Source organism: Budorcas taxicolor, chromosome 14 (genome assembly GCF_023091745.1).
Source record: "Budorcas taxicolor isolate Tak-1 chromosome 14, Takin1.1, whole genome shotgun sequence".
NCBI lineage: Eukaryota > Metazoa > Chordata > Mammalia > Artiodactyla > Bovidae > Budorcas > Budorcas taxicolor.
Window position 1 is genome coordinate 49779548 of NC_068923.1, and position 23242 is coordinate 49802789.

General features: G+C 46.1%; 1 protein-coding gene across 1 annotated transcript in view; it reads right to left on the bottom strand.

Moving 5' to 3' along the window:
- SBSPON (somatomedin B and thrombospondin type 1 domain containing) overlaps nucleotides 1–22333 on the bottom strand; it is a 28347-nt gene extending 6014 nt beyond the window's left edge. The window contains exons 1-3 of the mRNA XM_052651540.1: nucleotides 22120–22333; nucleotides 9871–10065; nucleotides 255–345 (exon numbers count right to left, since the gene is read on the bottom strand). Coding sequence (XP_052507500.1) covers nucleotides 255–345; nucleotides 9871–10065; nucleotides 22120–22333 — 500 coding nt within the window. The remainder of the gene's footprint in view (nucleotides 1–254; nucleotides 346–9870; nucleotides 10066–22119) is intronic.
- Between the last annotated feature and the right edge of the window lie 909 nt (nucleotides 22334–23242).

Genomic DNA, 23242 nt, shown 5'->3' on the forward strand with positions numbered 1-23242 from the left:
CATTTCTATACAGCATGTTTCTTCTTAGGGATCAGAGACAAAATATTTCTAGCCCCTTCCACGCACACACACACAAAAAAAAAAACAGGGAAGGGGCAAGTATTTCCCAGCTCTGGGATCAAGAGTCACATTTTATTTGTTCAAAGTACATGAACAATAACAGAAGAAATTCCACCCCAACAAGTTACCTTCGTGAGCTGACTTGACCATCCGACCAGAAAAAAACATGTGAAAAACAAATAATACCAAATTACCCAGCATCCTCTGTGTTCGTGGTCCAGTGTGGGGAGGCCGCCTGTCTTGTTCGCTCCTTGTTGAATGCAGAGGTAGTTATAAAGGCAGGGACTGGAAAAGAAGAATGACCTTCACACGTGCAGATTGAAGTCTCCAGAGCAACTGTTCCCAAACTTGGTTTCAAACCCATCCAAAGCCCTCCAGTCCTAGATAGTTAAGGACTTAGGGAAGGTCATGGACACACGGCTATACTGAAAATGGATAACGAACAAGGACCTAGCATAGAGCACAGGGAACTCTGCTCAATGTTATGTGCCAACCTGGATGAGAGGGGGAGTTTGGGGGATTCGTGTATATGTATGGCTGAGTCCCTTTATTGTCCACCTGAAACTATAACAACATTGTTTATAGGCTATACCCCAATACAAAATGTTTTGGGTGTTAAAAAAAAAAAATCCCTCCACCCCTAAATCTATGGGACACCACCAAGGAGTGAAGAAGGTGAAGCCAGAGACCCCAGAACCAAATTGCGTAAAGCCTCATGCAGCACAGTTGGGCAGGGAGGGGCACGCTTGTCTGCAGTGATCTCAGCATGTGCAAAGGAAACCGGGGGGTGGGGGCCAGGAGGTGAGGGGAGGCACGGGGGCAGGAAGCAGAGGGAATAATAAAAAGATGGGTGGGGCAGGGGGGACCAAGGGAAAAAGCAAGGTAATAGAGAAAGGGAGATTTGTTTTTTTAATGAAAAGAAGAGAAACGGAGAAGAAAAGTGAAAAGTAGAATAAAGAGAGAGAAAAGGAACAAAGGTGAGAGGAAGAAGACGAGAGAGAAAGTGGAGTAGAAGAAGAAAAAGAGAAAAAGCCAACCAGAGAGTAAATGAGACAGGGAAAACCAGGCACAGGAAAGGAGGGAAGAGTGACTCCTCCCAGGTTTTCTGATAACCGCAGCCTGGAAGCTTCGCCACCAACCACACAGCCCAGGGTGTGGCCATTGGGTGCTGGCCAGCACGGTGCTGTCCCCGCTCCAACTTCAGAGAATGAAGGTCTTGAAGGGGCTCTTCCCCTCACCCCACCCCACCCCAACACCCTCACTTCTGATACTCTGGATCGGAGAGGAAAAAAAACAGCCAGAAACCCTTTCCTTCCACCTCTTCCCTCTTATTTTGTCTTTCTCCTATTTCATCTCTAAGTCTGGGGTGGGGGCATCTGTTGCTCTGTGTAGCCCCTGGGGATGATCTCTTGATTCCATCCTGCTGTCAATTCAAGGAAGACAGGGTTTTGCCTTGATCATCATGGTAGCCCTCATATATTCACATGCTCAACAAATACGTGTTCAAGGAATGAATGGGTCGATGAATGAATGAATGAATAAATGAAGTCATAAAACTGCCATGAGGTCCACGGGTCCTATTTCCCTGAGGTCTTCTGTTCCTATACTGAGTCTTGCAGCTGAGAAAGTTCTACTATCCTTCTGACCTCTTATTTCAGAAATTGGACCATTTCGGGAAGAGGAGATACCAACTGAGATTGGCTTGTGAGATGCCCAAGTCATCAACAAGAGCACAAGGGCATGGGGGAACCAGCAGCAAAATAGATGCTTCAATCCTGTATGTTCATCTTGCTAAGTTCCTTCCGGCCACGAGGTGGCAGCCTGAATTCTTTAGATTTTCTGAATGAGATGTCATTTTTTCTATTACATGGAAACATAAGCATAGCCACTTGCTCCTAAGAGTTGGAGGCACATTCTTGTCCCATGTGGCTGGGCACCTAATCTCTTGTCTGAACATTACCCACATCTTGTGTAAGCTCTAGACACCCAGCTGAGTGTCTCTTGCTGTGATAGCATGTTTGTTTTCCGAAGGGAACATGTCATTCTTTCTAAATGTGACTGTAGCTTTGGAACTTCCAAAATTCACGGGCGGAATCAAAAAGGACAAGTGAATGCATGTACGTCAGGATCCTTCTGTTTCTGTTAGACCTAATTATAAGAAACAAACATCGAAAGGGTTTTCATTTTCTCATGTACTGTTTTCATTTCTGTTCTTTTGACACACATATGGACTTATTTACTAAGTAAGGAATATACTTACTGCTAAATCCTTGTAGCATCCTTCCAGTCAAACTATAACATTTTCAGAATATGTTTCTTTAGCTCAAAACATTACCTGAGCTCCTAAGTTGTATTGGGCATGTTATTATAAAAGTTCAAAGGCAATGCACTTAATTTATAGCTCAAGGGAAAAAACACTTGGTTAGGAAGTAGAGGGTAAGTGTAGGACTACAGTTTCTCATATGAAATCCGAAGAAAAAGTTCTGCGATAATAAAACAGCTACCAGTGATGCACTCCTGAGTAAGTGTTTTTCACGCATTCAGTTCAGTCCAGTCGCTCAGTCATGTCCAATTCTTTGCGACTCTATGGACTGCAGCACGCCAGGCCTCCCTGTCCGTCACCAACTCCTAGAGTCGACTCAAACTCATGTCCATTGAGTCGGTGATGCCATCCAACCATCTCATCCTCTGTCATCCCCTTCTCCTCTCATCTTCAGTCTTTCCCAGCATCAGGGTCTTTTCCAGTGAGTCAGTTCTTCGCATCTGGTGGCCAAAATATTGGAGCTTCAGCTTCAGCATCAGTATTGCCAATGAATATTCAGGACTGATTTCCTTTAGGATTGATTGGTTGGATTTCCTTGCAGTCCAAGGGACTCTCTCTGTTGGAGAGTCTTCTCCAGCACCACAGTTCAAAAGCATCAATTTTTCGGTGCTCAGCTTTCTTTATAGCCCAAATCTCACATCCAGAAATGACTACTGGAAAAACCATAGCTTTGACTAGATGAATCTTTGTTGGCAAAGTAATGTCTCTGCTTTTTAATATGCTGTCTAAGTTGGTCATAACTTTTCTTCCAAGGAGTAAGCATCTTTTAATTTCATGGCTGCAGTCACCATCTGCAGTGATTTTGGAGCCCCCCAAAATAAAGTCTGCCACTGTTTCCCCATCTATTTGCCATGAAGTGATGGGACCAGATGCCATGATCTTAGTTTTCTGAATGTTAAGTTTTAAGCCAACTTTTTCTCTCTCCTCTTTCATTTTCATCAAGGAGCTCTTTAGTTCTGCTTCGCTTTCTACCATAAGGGTGGTGTCATCTGCCTATCTGAGGCTATTGATATTTGTCCTGGCGATCTTGATTCCAGCTTGTGTTTCATCCAGCCCAGTGTTTCTCATGATGTATTCTGCATATAAGTTAAATAAGCAGGGTAATAATATACAGCCTTGATGTACTCCTTTCCCAATTTGGAACCAGTCTGTTGTTCCATGTCCAGTTCTGTTGCTTCCTGACCTGCATACAGATTTCTCAAGAGGCAGGTCTGGTATTCCTATCTCTTTAGTCATTTAATTTTCACAACCACCCTTTGAGATAGGTCCAGTTATTTCCCCATTTCACAGATGAGGAAACTGTGGTCCAGAGAGCATAAGAAACATGTTCAAGGCTCAAAAGTGTGGCAGTCTGACTATTACAACACAGATGACAAAGTTTCACTAGTTTATTAATATTAATGTTTCAATATGGCAGCATATTACTGATAAATTGCTTAAATTTGGTTTCATTTTCCATTTTCATCCCCTTGTGAAGTGAGAGCGGAGATAGGAAAGGGGGGAAAAGTTAGCCCTGACACTCTAAGGCCCCTCAGGCTGGGGGATGGGCGTGAGGTATGGCTCAGGGGTTGGGGAGGGCCTGGGGCAGGAAGGCACCTTGTATATTTGCAAAGTGCTTTCATAGTCTACACCACCGATCTTCACCAAAGCTCTGTCTAGACAGAGGTTTTCTCATCAGAAAACAGGCTCATGGAAGTTAAGGGAAAACAAACAGTAAATGACCAAGCAGGCGCCCCAGTACAGAATCAAGTCTGTTTTTTAAGACCTACTATTCAAAAGCAGAGGCATCACTTTGTAGACAGAGGTCCATATAGTCAAAGCTATGATTTTTCCAGTAGTCGTGTACGGATGTGAGAGTTGGACCATAAAGAAGGCTGAGCGCCAAAGAATTGATGCTTTTGAACTGCGGTGCTGGAGAAGACTCTCCAACAGAGAGAGTCCCTTGGACTGCAAGGAAATCCAACCAATATCAATATTAATTTTCAATATAATAATAATCATAACAGAGTCGGACACGACTGAGTGACTGAAATGAACTGAACTGAATGATAATGCTTAGAAGCAAAACACTATTAAGGGGGGGAACTCATAAAATTTAGGGCAATGAGATCACCTGTCATGCTGTCACCTCACTGAGCTCCAATGTCCTCATGTGTAAACCCAGAGAGATGACATTGTCCTATATCCATCAGTTCAGTTCAGTTCAGTCCCTCAGTCATGTCCGACTCTTTGAGACCCCATGAACCACAGCATGCCAGGCCTCCCTGTCCATCACAGGCGAAATAATGCCTCCCTCAAGATGTCCATGTCCAAATCCCCAGAAGTTATGAATATGTTATGTTACATGGCAAAGAGAAATTAAAGATGTTACTCGATTGAACTTAAAATAGGGAGATTATTCTGGATTATCCAGATGGGTTGAATGTAAACTCAATGGTCCTTCGAAGAGTTAGAGGAAGATATTATGACTGAAGAGAGGCACAAAAAGATGCTATGGTCTGGCTGGGAAGGTGGAGGAAGGGGACCATGAGAAAAGGAAGCCTCTGATATGATGGAAAATGCAAAGAAACCGATTCTCCCTCAGAGCCATCAGAAAGGAATTCAGCCCTGTTGACAACTTTGGTTTAAGTTCAGCAAGACCTATGTCTGACTTCTGACTATAAAACTGTGTGATGATACATTTGTGTTGTTTAAGTCACTAAGTTTGTGGTAATGTGCTGCCTCCAGCTTTCTGAGGTACTGACAAAAGCTAATACAATCCTAAAGGAAATCAAGCCTGAATGTTCCCTGAAAGGACCGATACTGAAGCTTTAGTATTTTGACCACTTGATGCAAAGAACAGACTCATTGAAAGAGACCCTGACGCTAGGCAAGATTGAGGGCAGGAGAAGGAGGTGACAGAGGATGAGATGGTTGGATGGCATCACCAACCTGATGGACTTGAGTTTAAGCAAGCTCCAGGAGACTGTGAAGGACAGGGAAACCTAGAGTGTTGCAGTTCATGGGATCAAAAAGAGTCAGACACAACTCAGCAACTGAACAACAATAATACAATACCAAGCGTGTTTTTCTCTAAAAGGTGTTTTCCTGTGAGTGAATCTCTTAATTTTAGTGTTTTCTGCATTTTGGTAGGCTGTTTCACAGTTTATCAAGTCCTTGTTCCAAGAGGATTAAAATATTATTTCACTGCTTCCTGAAATAATAAAGATCAGAGTGAAAATAAACAGAGACTAAAAAATTAGTAGAATAAACCCATGAGATGAAGGGCTGGTTTTCTGAAAAGACAGACCAAATAGACAAACTTTAGCTAGACTCACCAAGAAAGAAAGAGGCGATTCCAACAGGTTAAATTAGAAATGAAAAAGGAGAAGTTACAACTAATACCACAGAAATATAAAGGATCATAAGACACTATTACAGATAACTATATATCAACAAATTAGACAAATAAATTCATACAAGACTGAATTATGAAGAAACAGAAAATCTGAATAGACTGACCACTAATAGGGAAATTGAAACAGTAATGAAAAAACAAAACCTCCCAAAAAACAAAAGCCCAGGCCTAGATGGCTTTACTGGAAAATTCTACAAAACATAACAAAAATATTTAATATCCTTCTCAAAAGAAGTGAAGTGAAGTGAAGTGGCTCAGTCGTGTCCGACTCTTTACGACCCCATGAACTGGGGCTCACCAGGCTCCTCCGTCCTTGGGATTCTCCAGGCAAGAGTACTGGAGTGGGTTGCCATTTCCTTTTCCAGGGGAACTTCCCAACCCAGGGATCGAACCCAGGTCTCCTGCATTGCAGGCAGACGCTTTAACCTCTGAGCCACCAGGGAAGCCCAAACGTTTCTAAATCCTTCTCAAATGTTTTGTAAAAATCAAAGAGGAGGAAAATTTTACAAACAAATTTTATGAAGCCTGCATTACCCTGATACCAAAACCTGACAAGTACACTACAAAAAAAGAAAATTACAGGCCAATATCCTTGATGAACATAGATGCAAAAATCATCAGCAAAACAGTAACAAACTGAATTCAGTTATACAGTAAAAGGATCATACACCATGATCAAGCGGGATTTATTCCAGTGATGCAAGGATGGTTTCATTGATTCTGCAAATCAACCAGCGTGAGACATTCACAAAATGAAGGATAAAAATCATATGATCATCTCAATAGATGTGCAAAAACATTTGACAAAATTCAAAATCCATTTATGATGTTGATATCAACAAACTGGATACAGTAGGAATGTACCTCAACATATAAAGGCCATATATGACAAGCCCACAAACACACTCAGTGGTGAAAAGCTGAAAACTTTTCTTCTAAGAGAAGAATAAAACAAGGATGTCCACTCTTGCCACTTTTATTCAACAAAGTATTGGAAGTCATAGTCCCAGCAATGAGTCAAAAAAATTTTTTTAAATAAATTCAAGTCAAAAAGGAAGTAATAAAACTGATACTATTTGCAAATGACATGATACTATTAATACATAGAGAACCTTGAAGACTCCACCAAAAAAAAAACAAAACTGTTCAAACTAATGAATTCAGTAAAGTTTTAAGATATAAAATCAATACACAGGGACTTCCCTTGTAGCTCAGTGGTAGAGAATCTGCCTGCCAACGCAGAAGACACAGGTTCCCCTGATCTGAGAACATCCCACATGGCGTGGGGCAACTAAGCCTGTGTGCCACAGCTGTTGAGCCTGTGTTCCAGAGCCTGGGAGCCACAACTACTGAGCCCACGTGATGCAGCTACTGAAGCCCACGAGCCCACAAGCCCATGCTTGGCAGCAAGAGAAGCTACCACAACGAGAAGCCCACAGATCACAACTAGAGCAGCCCCTGCTTGAGGTAACTAGGAAAAAAGCCCACAGCAGTGGAGACCCAGTACAACCCAAAATTCAATACACAAAAATACACTGTGGCTAGTAACAAACTATGAGAAAGAGGAATCAACATAACAATCTCATTTACAATTGCCTCAAAAAGAATATAATGCCTAAGAATAAACTGAACCAAGGAAGAGAAAGACTTGTACTCTGAGAACTGTAAGACACTGATGAAGGAAACTGAAGACAAACAAAAGGATGGAAGGATATGCATTACCATCCTGCTATGAAGAGACCCAGGCCTGGGAAGGGTGCTGAGCACCCTAGTGCCACACTGAAGGGTCAGCCTGTGCAGCTGGAATACATTCTAGCAGCCCATCCCTGTAACTAAGTGATGCCACTGTTCTTTCTAATGGATCCAGCTGCCAGTGTAGGGAACATGGGTTTGATCCCCGGTCTGGGAAGATTCCACATGCTGCAGAGCAACTAAGCCTGTGTGCCACAACAACTGAGCCTGCACCCTAGGGCCCGCGCTCCACAACTAGAGAGTAGCCCCAACTCTCTGCAACTAGGGAAAGCCTGAGCACAGCCAAAAATGAACAAAATGAGACAAAACCCTACTGGCACTAAACTAAAATTTTTATACATTTGATTGTTTTTAAAATAGCCAAACAAGCAGATTTTTAGCCATTTAGATCCTACTTATTTTGCAGATCCTGTGAAACATACCCAACGTCTGCTGGCCATTGATTAGGTAAATCTTTATGGTTGCAAGACCCCAAGCCACCATGACACCTGCCCTATGAAGCCCTTTCACACAGGGACTCCAAACCATGCTGCTTAGTTGACATCAACTGAATACACGAACTCCTGGCAGACTCTTCTGTTCCCCCTCTGGATGGTGGTCGCCATAGTGCAACCTTTGATCATCCTCTCTCACACGACCTGTAAGGTCATCGTGTGTTACTGCCTCTTGCGGTCATGAGTTTTTCCTAGACCAGTCCCCAGATCCTCAACCCCCCTACACCTGAGTGTCTGGCTCACCACGCTGTTCCCTCTACCTGGATGGTTCTGCATTTTTCAGCCTCATCATATCCTCAGGGAAGTCCCTCCCCTCCTAGCCTCTGTGGATCCCCTCCTCCACCAAGGAATCTATTTACAACACACATGGGACCCCCTTGTTGGCTCAGACGGTATTTACAACACACACTCACAACTCACTACACCTCTCCTTTGTTCCATACATGATATCCTATGCTTGCAGTGCTTAGTCACTCAGTTGCATCCGAACCTTTGTGACTGTAGCCTGCCAGGCTCCTCTGTCCATGGGATTCTCCAAGCAAGAATACTGGAGTGGGTTGCCATTTTCCTCCTCCAGGGTAGCTTACTGATACAGGGATCGAACCCGCATGTCCTGTGTCTCCTGCATTACAGGCAGATTCTTTACCCACTGACCCAATAGACAAGCCCTTGTTCCATACCCTGTTGGATTTACCATTGAATTACCATTGCAGTGGTAATTCTCTGGGACTAGTTTCCTAGGATGATCTGCTAATCATCTTCCCCTCCCGCTAGACTGTGATCTACCTGACAGCAGATTCCACAGCAACTTTTCTCCCCACTGTAATTGGCACCCAGTGCCTGGCATCCAGGAGATGCTCAATAAACACGTGTGTGTGAAAAGAACAAAGGAGCAAAACAACTCAGGGAGGATCACGTTGACATGGAATTTTCCAGGTTCGTATGAAAAAAACATGATCTCTGCTACCCTGCGAAGTCAGTGTTTTGCTCTATCAGATTTAACCCCTATCAACACACCAGTTTTGGCCTTTTTGTTTCTTTGTGAGCTTCCTATGGCTCCCGACTCATGAAGGAGCTGACTCTGGGTCTCCTGGGCCAGCCCACAACCAAAACAATCTTCCCAAATCAAAAATCTCATCACATCAGCCCCAATCCAGTTGGTCTGGGAGGAGAAACAGGTTTTTTAAGAGAATCATTTTATCATGCTTTAGGAATTTGTTGAGCTTCCCAGGTGGCTCAGTGGTAAAGAATCCGAGGGCAATACAAGAGACACAAGTTCCATCCCTGGCTCGGGAAGATCCCCTGGGGGAGGGCATGGCAACCCACTCCAGTATTCTTGCCTGGAGAACCCCATGGACAGGGGAGCCTGAAAGGCTACAGTCCATGTGGTCACAAAGAGTCAGATGCAACTGAGCAACTAAACAACAACAGGAATTTCTAATTTTTTCTATTATTTTCACAGGTATGCGAGTGTCCCTGATTAAACAGGGATGGCGGTGAAAGCTGAAATCCAGTTATCCTTACTGAACGCATCTTATCCTGTGTGAAATAGCCTCATCCTACCTTAAGTCCTTTGTGGTCAGCTTGACAAAGTTTGCTAAACACCACAGTGCAAGTCCCTTACAGCTGGCACCTGCAGCGCGGGAGGGGCCCACCTACAAGCTATAAATGGGAAGGGCTGGGTCGGGTGTTGGAGAGGGCTTTAATGCATCTGATGATAAAGACATTATCTAACACATCCTGAGCTTCCTATCTCCTCTGCGCAGCCTGGCCCACCCCGCTCCCTGCAGTGCCTGAATTGGATGCTCACCACCCACGGACAGCAATTAAGGAAAGCGCAGTACCGAAGGCGTGCCCGCAGTCCTGGCCCTGCGGCGTCGCGTACTCCAGGCAGCCGGCTCTCTCCTCCAGGGCCGGGCAGGGCGCGCCGCCGTTCTGAGGCTCCTGCTGCACAGAGCGCCTCCGCACGCGCGCCATGGGCCGACACTGGCCAGCACAACCGCTCCAGGGGCTCCACTCCCCAACGATGCACGGGCGAGCTGAAAAACAGCACGACGGGGACGCACACCTGAGCACAGCCAGCGCCTGCCAGGCCGTTCCCGCCAAGACATACAGTCAAGTTCAGGCTGTGCACATCTTGCCAGGCGCACAACGTTGACATTGACGCCACCCGCCCTGATGGTGAACTGATAAATGGGTATCCCTTAGAGGCGGGCAGATGTTCCCAGACCATGAAGGTGGGTCTGAGCCAGGACCCACCCGAGTAAGAGCCTGATGCCTCTGGGGTACTTCCTCTTACAGTCCAGTGTTAGATCAGCTCTTTGCCCTTGTTTTCCTTTGATTGTAACTTTATCCTCCTCTCTCCAGAATATTTTCAGGGCAACAGTGATACACACTCATTGTTGGAGGACAGGGAAGTCTGGTGCGCTGCAGTCCACCGGGTCGCAAAATGTTGGACACAACGTAGCGACTAAACAACAGCAGTAATACACATTCATTGTAGAAAACATAAAGGAAATAAACTCTAAAACAGAAAAGGTGGGACCTCCCTGGCGGGCTGGTGGTTAAGAATCTGTCTGTCAATGGAGGGGCCACAGGTTCCATCCCTGGTCTGGGAAAATTCCACATACTGCAGAGCAGCTAAGCCCTAGCTGGCAACTGCTGAAGCCTAGTGGCCCTAGAACCCTGCTCAGTAACAACAGAAGCCATCAGAACGAGAAGACCCCGCACCAGAGATAGCCCCTGCTCCCTGAGACTAGAAAAGGCCAATGTGCAGCAACAAATACCCAGTGAAGCCAGAAAAAAAACAACAGGTGCTTCTCCCACCAATCACTTCTCCCACCATCCCATCACTTACCCAGGTCAATTCTTATCAGAAAATTTCATTTTCTGATAAGAAATTTTCTCCTCAAGACATGGCATAGGGAGGCACACCAATGACCCCTATCTAGTAGGTTTCCCCTGGTGCTCTATTCTCTCCTTCCGTGGCTCAGGGACTCACACACTGTATGAGGTGACATTTACAGATCAGGAACCAGGGTCCGCAGAGGGTAAGAATACCCATGGTCAGGCATGGGGGCAGAGTCAGGGGATGAATTTGGTTCTCAATTCTCTGCCTGTGACTGTAAAAATCAATGTGGTTGCATATTTAACTTTTTCATTTAAAATCCTAATGAGTCTTTTAAAAGGACTGTACTGAGTTTTCAAATTGAATTACTTGAAGACTTGAAATTGGATATAAGAAAAGAGAAAAACAAACAGAAGATGTACCCTGAACTGGATGCCAAAATTCCTTTCCCACAAAATGTGACCCACTTTTCCCAATCACCCTCATACGTTCAAGTTTTCAAAGTCTTCACCAAGAAGACACCCAAACTTCTTTGAAATCAGATGGGACTTCTGACAATTTGTACTTGAAAACGCATTTTGCCTCTCAGCACACTCTAGTTTAGGGTTCCTGGTGTCTGGAAGCTACATCATTCGGTAGCATTGCCCATGACATGAAAAGGGTAACATACAACATAAAGTTCGGTCAGTAACTAAAGAGTGTCAAACTGCTCTAAAACTGTTTTTATTAATCATCTAAAAACCTATAGGTAGGACTTCCCTGGTGGCCCAGTGGTTAAGACTCTGCTTCCGCTGCAGGGGCTCCGGATCTGATCAGGGAACTAAGATCATATATGCCTTGCAATGTGGCAAAGAAATAAATAAAACAAAATCCTGTGAACCTAAAAACAAAACAGACAAAAACCTTATAGGTATCCCATGTCAACAACCTAAGGAAGCAAGAATGAGCCACACCAGAGTTCATTTCCAATATCTGCCATGCACACATCCTTTGGAAAATCAATAACAGGTCACTTCCTGCTCATTATCTCTTGTTAACCTTCCCTGTTTATTTTCACAGCCTTGTGATTCAATTGGCCCATAGAACCAGAAGGCATTTAAGGAGATTTCAGGTTGGGAGCTGGTTGAGAAGGACGCCTCCTGTCCTTAATTCCCTTAATAACTCTTTTTCTTCCCCAAATCTCTTCATCCCTGAGTTTAGTTAGTCCTATGCTTGAACTACACTTAGTAATACACTTTAAAAATATACACTTGTTTCAAAAATTAAACAATTGGAGGCACTATAAAGTACAATTTTGCCATGGCTTTAAACCAAAACTTAGTTATATGGCCTTGGTTATATCCTATCCATCACCAACTCAATGGACATGAGTTTGAGCAAAGGTCTGGGAGATGGTGAAAAACAGGGAAGCCTGGTGTGCTGCAGTCCATGGGCTCGCAGAGTAGGACACTATTGTGCGACTGAACGACAATACATTATCCATAGGGTAAAAGTTGACATGGGAGGATGAATTTAGTCTCCCAGTATTTCTTCAACATTTATGTCTTGTCTCATAAATCTTTATTTTATTTGCTTTGAATCATAGGTAAAGTCCTCAAATCACAGAGTCATTGAATCAATTGTTGTTCCTATTGGTTAATATTTGTCCTTGGCAAAATGCTATGCCCTGTCCTCCTAATCTATGACTTTGTATGTGTGTGCTAAGTGGCTTCCGTCATGTCCAACTCTTTGTGACCCTACCGCCAGGATCCTCTGTCCATGGGATTCTCCAGGCAGGAATACTGGAGTGGGTTGCCATGCCCTTTTCCAGGGCATGTTCCCAACCCAGGCATTGGACCCACGTTTCTTAAGTCTCTTGCATTGGCAGGCAGGGTTCTTTACCACTAGCGCTACCTGAGAAGACCAATCTATGATTTTAACAGCCTCATAAAGAGGATCAGAAAGTTCTGGGCCCCGAACAAGAACATCTTGGGGTCTTCATTGTCAGACAAGTGAAAAAAGTTCATGTAGAGTTTCACCAGTAGACAGGTGTTCCACAAAATATTTTGAGTTGGAAGATGAGTCTGAAGTATTTATTCCTGTTCTGCACAAAAGATTCTCATCTTGATTAACTTGTGAACTTTTGATTCTTTGGATTGCAATTTGTCAGAGATCACAAGTAATCTTTGGTCACGGAGGTTGGGAGAACAGAAACTTCTGACAGATTTATTACCACAAGTCATATATCTCAGCTGCTTGACACAGATTTCCTTTTGAACTCTTCCATTAGTGTTCTTGTTCCCTTCCCACCAAAGCTCACCTAACTCACATCTGTATACAGCATAACAAAACAGTATTTCTTCATATGACTTTCTCATCCTTCACATTTCCCTGGCTGTCACTGGGGGCTGGCAGACTCTCACCTAGCTAGCAGAAAGAGCTCCTGACTCCAAGCTCACTGCAGCTTCCACGGGTCTTTGTTTGAATTTAATGGAACCATCCTAACCTTTTTAGAGGAAAGAAGCCTAGATTTAATGGGTGCCTAGAGGCACTGCAAGCCTTTTTTATTTTCCTTTGTTCAACTCCAAATAACATTCAGGTTGAGTCTCCCCAGAAGTGGACCCTGAAACATGGATCTGACTGAGAGCAATTTATTTGGGAGGTGATCCCAGGAAGTATAAGGGACTGGGAAACAGAGACAGAATCAGACATGGAAGAGAACAGAGGTAGGAAGTGGATGTCTAAGCTTCTACTTTGGGTGCAGTGAATGCCTCTGGCTCTGGGGTCACTGGGGAGTGGCAAGTAGACAGATCCGGAATGCAAGGAACCGTCAAGCCTTTCCCCCTACATAGTCCAGCTCGTGCCCCTTCCTCTGGAGCCTTCTGGTTATCAGACGTCCCCACCATAGCCACAGGGAGAACAGCCAAAAGCAAAAAAAGTAAGTTAAACAGTTCAGTAATGAATCTTCACACAAGAGTAGGGGATATTTCCCCATGTTCTAGGGGGAATAGCCAGTCATATCGAAGTAAAATTGGGATTCCTGGGTGGCTCAGTGGTAAAGAATCTGCCTGCCAATGCAGGTGATTCAAGAGATGCGGGTTTGATCTCTGGATCAGAAAGATTCCCTGGAGAAGGAAATGGGAACTGACTCCAGTGTTCTTGCCTGGAAAATCCCATGGACAAAAGAGCCAGGCGGGCTACAGTCCAGGGGGTCTCAAAGAGTCGGGCAACACTTGGTGACTAAACGCAAGTGGGATCCAAGTAAAATTACTTTAAAAGATGTACCACTATTATCTATCTCAATGGCTTTTAAAACTCCTTCCAAGGTTTTGCCATTGAATTTGGAATAGAATTCAAATTCCCTGAGTGGCCCACCAAGTCCTGGGTGACCTGCCTGTGCCTGCCTGTCACTTCCACTGGGAGCCAGCCCCCACTCCCCACCACCTCTTTCCAAGCTCTGCTCACAGTGGCCCCTTTGCCCCTGGCCACTCCCACTCATGCTTTTTCAGGACCTTTGGCTGTGTGTTCCCTCTGCTGGAATGTTCCTCCCACACTGGGCATGGCTGGGTTTGGCTCATCTTTGAGGTCCCAGCTGAACTATTTCCTTTCCAGGGAGACCTTTCCTGACCGGCTTATCACACACACACATATACACACCCCACAAAATTATTTCCTCTCAGACCTCAGTGATTCCTGCCTTCTAGCATCTCCATAATTCAGAATACCAACCAAATGAAGTCGCTCAGTTGTGTCCAACTCTTTGCAACCTCATAGACTGTAGCTTGCCAGGCTCCTCAGTCCATGGGACTTTTCCAGGCAAGAATACTGGAGTAGGTTGCCATTCTCTTCTCTTCTCTCTTCTCTTCTGGGGATCTTCCTGACCCAGGGATTGAACCTGGGTCTCCCGCATTACAGGCAGACTCTACCTTCTGAGCCACCAGGGAAGCTCACAATTCAGAATACATATGTATTTATTTTGTTTATTGTTCATTTTGTATTTCATCCCTAGCACTTGGCAGATGGCAGGTGCTCCATAAATTGTTGGATGGATGAATGAAATGGCATTAGACCAGGTCCTCCTCCTTCCTAAATTAAATTCTACATTGAAACAGACTCTGGCCTGCTCACATCATAAGTATTGGGTTGGGTTAAAAGTTCGTTTGAGTTTTTCTGTAATGAACTTTTTGCCCAACCCAATAAGAAGGCAAAGGACTGACGGAGGCTCCAGGGCATGAAGGAAAGCCGGTAGAACAAAGTCAAAACTCCCAGAGCCAAACACAGAAGAAATTCCTAACCTGGGCCAGAGTTGCCTGGGATCTCCTGGCAATGGTGGCCCCAAAGAGTGCCCCCTGGAAGGAGCACTTCTTCTCTGCTCCTTAAGGTTACGTAGAGTCCAGCTTCTCCCAGCAACCACAGTCCATCAAGTCCTTCTTAATCCATTTATATCTCCTGGCATTACCACATCTTGAAAGTGACAAGCTCTCTCAGCATTAATATCTGTGGAGTGAGGTGGTACTTCCTTTTATTTGAGCCTGATTTCCCTCACTCGAGAATTTCAGAACATGGTGGAAAAACCCCTGTGTGTATCTTGTCTGAACCACTCGTGGACTTACTGTTCCAGTAGACCCTTGCCCTGCAGCTTTTGGGCCCATCTTTCTATAGACACTTTCCCTCTCAGATTTCCCACTCAACTTTCCCCAGGCCCATTCCCAGTCCAGAGAGAGGTGGAAACCAAAATTACACACACTATTTTCAACCTTAGGTATCAAGTGTTAGTCACTCAGCCATGTCCAACTCTTTGCGACCCCATGGATTGTAGCCTGCCAGGCTCCTCTGTCCATAGGTTTCTCCAGGCAAGAATACTGGAGTGGGCTGCCATTCCCTTCTGCAGGGGATCTTCCCCACCAAGCAATTGAATACAGGTCTGCTGTGCTGCAGACAGATTCTTTACCATCTGAGCCACCAGGGAAGTCCTGTAGGTATCAAAGGGTAATCTAAAAAATTTTTTTTAATGCTTTTCTTTGGTAATGCCAAATACACACACACACACACACACACACACACACAGCAGCAGCAAACTCAGCTGAAAGGCAAGCTCCTTCATTTCGTGAATACAGTCTGGATTATTTCTTCTTAATGTAAGGCCTGGTTATCTTCCTATAGCGTCTCCTTGGTTAATCAGACACTCAAACTTTCCTCTCTGTAATCTGGCCCTGCCTGCCTGGCTCTTTGCCACCTAAAAGGTGAAGGCCACCCACGATCAAGCACTTTCTCCCTTACTTTGTTAAGTTCCAATCAGTTCTTAGCCCTAACCATTTCTAAGGAAATATTCTTTTTGCACTTTATGTACAGCAGCAGCATTGATGCTTGGCTTCTGTTTCTCGACAGTCTATGGAAGGGAATTCCCTGGTAGTTGTGGTTAGGACTCCACACTCTCACTGCCGAGGATCTGGGTTTGATCCCTGGATGGAGAACTAAAATCCCATAAGCTGCACAGCACAGCAAAAAACTGGAAAAAAAAAAAAGTCTATAGAAGGAAAAATAAAACAGTCCCTTACACACACACACACACACACACACACACACACACACACACTCCTCAGGGTGAAACAATTTTATTTATTTTTTTAAGGATCTTTTTCTTTTATGTGGACCACTTCTAAAGTCTTTATTGAATTTGTTACAATAGTACTTCCGTTTCATGTTTCAGTTTTTTGGCTGCAAAGCATGTGGGAATCTTAGCTACCTGACTAGGGACTGAACCCACACCCCCTGCACTGGAAGAGGAAGTCTTAACCACTGACTGCTAGAGAAGCCCCTGGGTGACACAATTTTAAATTTACATCATCTGCCTTTTTCTCTCTCCTTATGCATACGTGCCCCTTTCCCAGGAAACTTGTCACAACTTCTCTGAAAGTCAAACAAGACCATAAAAATTGCCCAAGTGCCTATGGAGCTCCTCAAAAAGCATAAATAAAATGATCAAGTATTTGTTTCCTCTTGCAGAAACCATGTTATTGGTCCCTGATAGGTTTTTTTTTCTTTTGAGATATTAACTGGACAAGTTTATGAAATGCTAGCAGGACAGTGAAATGAACTGTCACCTTAGAGAAACAGGATTGTAAACACCGTGCAAACCTAGGATGGGGGGGAAGGGGATAAAAATAAAAAAGATAATGATACTTTTCTAGGTAGTAAGTTTCTAAGGTGAGTTCTTTTCTCCTTTTGTGCATTCCCACACTTTCTGCAACAAACATATATTTTGTGATAAGGAAAGAAACTATCATTTTTAAAAAGGACATGTGGATATGCCTCAGAGGCACTGAGTGGTCCCATTTCTTTTGGACAATTGTTTGTTAGCAACACTGCAATAGCTCTTGAGTGTGTGCATGTTCAGTTGCTTCAGTCGTGTCTGACTCTTTGTGACCCTGTGGAGTGTAACCCGCCAGGCTCTTCTGTCCATGGGATTCTCCAGGCAAGAATACTGGAGTGGGTTGCCATGCTCTACTCTAGGGGATCGTCCCTACCCAGGGATTGAACCTGCTGTCTCTTATGTCTCCTGCATTGGCAGTCAAGTTCTTTACCTCTAGTGCCACCTGGGAAGCCTTGCAATAACTCTTAGGGGATTGCACAGAGGAGCAGGACACATTTTCTTGCCCTCAAGAGGCACACAGTTGATGGAGAAAAAAAGACTCATTCTACCAGTGTTTATATGGCGCCTGCTCTGCCAAGTCCACAGCTTCTCATAAAGCCTCATTTCCCTGGGGCAGTGAAAACCTAACGTTTAAACCTGTGGGCTCTGGATCCAGAACCCCTGGGTTCAAATCTCACTTCATCACTTTTTAGCTGTGTGACTTTGGACAAACTGCTTGACCTTTCTGCGCTTGTTTAGCTCATTCGTAGAATGAGGTCAAAATGGAGAATCCCTTGGTGGGTTGTGAGACCTAAGTAAATTGAGAGCTGTGAGGCTCCTTAGAGAGGAGGGCCTGGCACAGAGTAAGTGCTGGGTAAGCATGGATGACTTTCCCCTCCTGGACTGCACACCCAGGGCTGCAGCCAAATCATGTCAAATTCTGGCGCCAGTCCCTGCTCATTATTTCCGCAGGGACAAAGGCAGGGGAAGCCGCACACTGTCTCTCAGGCCATGACGGCTCCAGTGAAGTCTTGACTTTCTAAATCATCGTGGACTGTGCCATCCTTTTTAGAGGGTGAGTTTGGGAGCCTGTATTTTCCAGCATGGTGTCCCTGCTCCCTCCAGTTAAGATGTCAGCAGATTTTGCCCACTTGATTTCCTAGTGCTGTGTGCTAAGCCATTTTAGTTGTATCTGACTCCCTGTGACCCCACAGACTGTAGCCCGCTAGGTTCCTCTGTCCATGGGATTCTCCAGGCAAGAATACCAGTGGGTTGCCATTTTCTCCTCCAGGGGATCTTCCAGACCCAGGAATTGAACCTGGTCTCTTACGTCTCCTCACATTGGCAGGCAGGTTCTTTACCACTAGCGCCACCTGGGAAGCCCTAGTTGGTTTCCTAGATTCCCCATCAATCTGGCAGAAGAGACTGGCCCATATAGGCTACTCGTTTCTTTGTCCTGCTTCACTTGAGTTTATGATTACTCTTTCTTAAGTTGCTCATCCAAGATCTAGTGCAACTTACTGCTTCTAAGGTCTAGAAGGCAGACTCTGTGAACACAGCTGATGAGCTGGAGCCTGGGCGTTAGGAGCCTGATAAGCAAATCTTCCAGGAAGTTCTTTCAGGGCAGGGTAACTTGGATCTGCCCCCTCCTTGGCCTTTTCCCAGATCTGATCAGGCTCAGCCAATGGTGAATTTCCTATCATTTGGGGATGCGGAGTGGTTATGAACATACATTATTGGTGTTGAAACCCATGCCATCATCCTAATGAGATTTTCTGAGATGATTAGTTTCAGAACTTATTTTTTGTTGGAAAGCTTAGTCATTCTGGGTTTGTGATTTTTTTTTTCTTGGTTGTGCTGTGGGGCATGTGGGATCTTAGTCCCCTGCCCAGGGATCAAACCTGCACCTCCTGCATTGGTAACATAGAGGCTTAACCTCTGTGCTGCCAGGGAAATCCTGAAAGTTTAGTCAGTCTTTAGAGTCAACTTATTTTTACTGAATAAAAAAATAACTTTCTATTTAGAAAAAATTTTCCAGTACTTCATCTCTTAGCCACATCAAAAAATAATAACAATAATGCATTTATCAAGATGAAAAAATCAGAAGGGCTAGAGGTAAGTTCCGTTGACACAGTTACCTTTTCATTCCCATGTAATGTCATTTCAGTCAAAACTGCTTCCGGCAGCATTGGCAGGTAATGTATCCTTAGGTAAGAAGCAAACAAGATTCTCAGAGGCAGAGTGGTTCTGTGTACACCGAGTCACCGGGAGCTTTGAGCTGCTGCACCTTGATTTATCCAAGAGTAAATCATAGCTATGAGTTGGCGCAGACAGATGGGGCTGATAGCAGCTTGAAAGCAGGCAGTCATGGGTTCTGACCTCATTCTGCTCCCCACTAGTGTTAACTTTGTGATGGGAAAGCCCTCTGAAAGCCCCAGCTCCTACAGCTGGGAAACACCAATACAAGCCCACCTCACTTTTTCCCCAAACACATAGCATGGTTGTGATGCTGGTCCAGGGCTGAGGAGACCAAGCAACTCAGCTCCATCTTGCCCCTCACTCTCCCTCAGCTCTGAGGCCTGGGAAGGCTCAGGCTCACAGAGTGGCTGCCTTCCAACTGTCTCTATTATCTTTCTTGTTTTAAAAAAATAGTTTTATTTATTTATTTATTTGGCCGTGTCAGGTTGTATTTGCGGCATTCTCCGAGATCTAGTTCCCAAACTAGGAATGAAACCCAGGCCCCCAGCACTGGGAGGGAGGAGTCTTAGCCAGTGGACCACCAGGGAAGTCCCTGGTTGTCTCTATTTTCTTGTTGCCTTGTCCCCAGAACTCCAGATGCAGAGAATCTATCACGGAGGAGCCTTTCCCATCCCAAGTCTGTTTCTGCCTAGGCTTGGGAGAGCCTCTGTTAACTCCCTTGGGAAGGGCATTTAAGGTTCCTGAAAATACTTCTTTAAAAATCCTATCAGGCCCCATTCCCTTTTCTGGTTTGGGTTTCTTTGTCCGCCACCCCAGCTCTCCCTAAGCACAAAGAGCCCAGGATTTTTTTTCTGAGTTCTCTGGGAGATGGTGAAGTCTTCTCTCTTCTGCTATCACCTTCTCCCAAAATCCTCACTTTGAAAAGACAGGTCTTTGTTTTAGTATTTCTACTTCCTGGACTAAAAAGGAGGGATTCATTTTTGACCAAATAGAGATTTGGAGGATTCTGGAATTCCTCACAGCATTGTTAGGGCTCATGAAAAGGCCAGTTCTCCTCCTGACACTCACCTATCTAGCTGTGTTCACTGTCTGTCCTGTTCACCAGGTGACTGTCAGGGCCTGGCCTGGCACTGGCACGAAAGGCTGCTGCCCACGGGTAACACTGAACAGCCAGGGAGGCTTTCCTCCTAGAACTCCCGTTCCCCTTCTAGAGGCTTCTCGCTCATTCTCTGTGACTAGGCTTGCCCATCACTTCCTCTGAGGAGCCGTCCTTGAATTCCTCTGGTCTCCTGAGCTTTTCCTCTCTGGCCTCCCTGATCCACTGTTTTGCCACTGAGCATGTGGCAGATGGTTTTGTATGTTTCCCTGCTGGACTCTGAACTTTCAGGACGACAGAAACTGTGTCTTCATGGTTTCTGTATCACTGTGCTTACCACAGACTGGGTCCCATTATCTGAACTGCAGGAATTCTGTATTTCCCTTTAAAATGTAGGTAGAATGCTCAAGAGAGAAAAAAAGTTTTGGAGAGAGAGACTGCCATAGTGGGCAAGCTTCGCTCGAGTGATCCAGGAAACCGAGACAAACAGGAGTTTGGGAGGGATGCTGTGAGGAGCAGGGGCACCTGGCCAGAGGCTACTGCATTTCCTAAGTAATTGACTCTTCACCTTACTTGGGTAGTAAAGTGCCCTGGCTTTGGTGCAGAAGCAGGAAAGCAGCTTATCCAAAAAAAGAAAAAAGTCAGTATTCTCAGATGTATCATTAGCTTTCAATCAAGATTAAAAAAAAAAAAAATCTTCATGTTTTTTCAACTGCGCTCTTGAAGAAGCAGGCCTGGGTGACCATCCTGCCATGGGCCCGTGGCCTCTCCCTGCCTAAAAAGAGGCAGAAAGGGTGCTACTCTCTACCAGGCATCCGGGTACCTGGGGAACAGCAGCCCTGCAGGTTCCTTTTCCAGGAACATGCTGAGGATCCCACAACACCAGGATCCTTGAGGTCAAGCCCTAATGCATGCGTGGCTTTGGGGGTATTGTGATTACCAGGGAGCAGGGCTACTTTTCTTTCCAGACCTGGCTTCTTCTCAAGTATGCCTTGTTCTCCAGGACTATTCTCACCACGTCTTCCTTTACCTTTTAATTAAGTTGGCATTTATCACACATATACCAGGAGCCTAAACTGTGTGAGGTTTAAAGATCAAAAAGACTGAACCTAAAGGAAAACCAGCAAGAATGAAACATACTAGGAACCCTGAGATAAAACCCTGACTCATGTTATATGGATACAACTGAATTTAAAGAATATATGAAACACCTCTTAGGAGGAAGGGGCTGTGCAACAGGCCAGAGTGCAGGTGAGGACAACTGTGGTCCTTCAGGAACTCCTCCTCCAGAAGAAAGCACCCTCCCAGAGCCAGGCCTTGGTGCCATGTTCCTCCCCTCACCCCTCTTGATTGAAAGCTAAGGGTTAACAGAAAGCACCCCTGTGGAACCTGGCCTGGGGCCTTTCCCTGGCACCTGTCAGCACCATGTCTCCAGGCAGGAGGTGGCCGGACCAGGCCTGGAGCTCCCAAGTGGAGGGCTTCACTAGGCAGAGATGGCCTGCGCCCTTCCGGAACACGAGCTCTAGTCCCTATGGCCAGGCCCTGGTGGGAAGGGGTGCTTTGGAACTGTATGTCCAGAAGACTGGAGATCCCTGGATACAGGGGGCAGGGGGACCCTAGGATGGAGAGTCTGGGGAGCTCCTAGAGAGAAGGGGCTGAGAACCCTAGGACAAAGAGAGCTGGGTGGACCTGGATGCAAGGGACTGGAGGACCCTAGCATAGAGTTGGGTGGACAGCCCAGGAAAGCCTGGCTCCGGGATTGCGGTCCCCGGTGTGGGACCTGCGTCCCTCTGCTGCGGGCGAACTGCCAGCTGCCCACCCTCGAGCCCGCCACCCACCTGGGCACGCCCTGGCATAGTCGAAGCAGCAGTCCCCGGTAACGCGGCAGGCTTGGTCGCAGAAGCACGTCCCGTAGACCCGGTCCTGCCTCCAGCCGCTGGCGAAGCAGGCGGGGTCCCGGCCGGGGCAGCAGCGCCCGGCGTCCGCGCAGCCGGCCAGGGCCCCGGGCCACAGCCGCGCCAGCACGCACAGCGCCATCCACAGTGTCCTCATGGCGCGCGCTCTGCACACCTTCGGGGCAAGTGCCGGGGTTCCTCCGAGAGCGCCGGCCCCGCAGCCGCCCGGCCCGGCCCTGCCCCGCGCCGGCCCCCGCCCCTCCCCGGCCCTGGCGGCGCGCCCGTCGGGAGCCGGGCGGGGACCGGCGGGGAGGGCGCCTCCGCCCCGGGTGCCCGCGATCCACGCTCGGGACCCCGGCCCCCTGCCCACGAGGCCCATGGCCCAGCCCGCGGGGACGGCCGGGAGGCAACGGAAAAGCAGGTGCTCTAGGATCTCAGGGAGCGACCGTGCCCGCCAGCCGCTCCGCCAGGGCGGCCACATCTCCAGGCTCCAAACTCTGCTTCCTGACGTCTGGGGACAGGTTAGCCAGTCGGCAGCTTGACTCCGAAGCCAGGAGCCGTATCGCACTCGATGGGCACGAACCGGGCTCAGTCGCACGGCTCGCCCAGACTTAGCCCAGAAAGCCACGATGTACTTTTCCCAGGACACCCAGTTCCCCTCCACAACCTCCCCAGGCCACTGAATCGAGAGAAAGGACTGAAGAAACGTCCTTTCTTTCTGCAGCATTTTCTAACGGGTTTTTCCTGCCCCAGGAAAATGCCACTTTGTTTCACCGAAGAATCAATCAATGACACATAGACGACCAACGGTGCCTGGCTTTCTGTTAAAGCAGATTTCCCCAAAGAAATTCTGCTTGATGGTATTGTAGAATTAATTTCCGCTTTAATCAAGTGCCATCCTAACTTCGTATAGACGTTTTCTTCCACCTTTTTCTCCAAATATATTTTCTGTACTCCTTTTGTTAACCAAAAAGTTCTGGAAGTTTCATTTTCTTTTATGTTTTTAAACATTTAAACTATTCATGGTTTTTGTAAGAAACTGAGACCATAAAGTTGTATCTGAGAA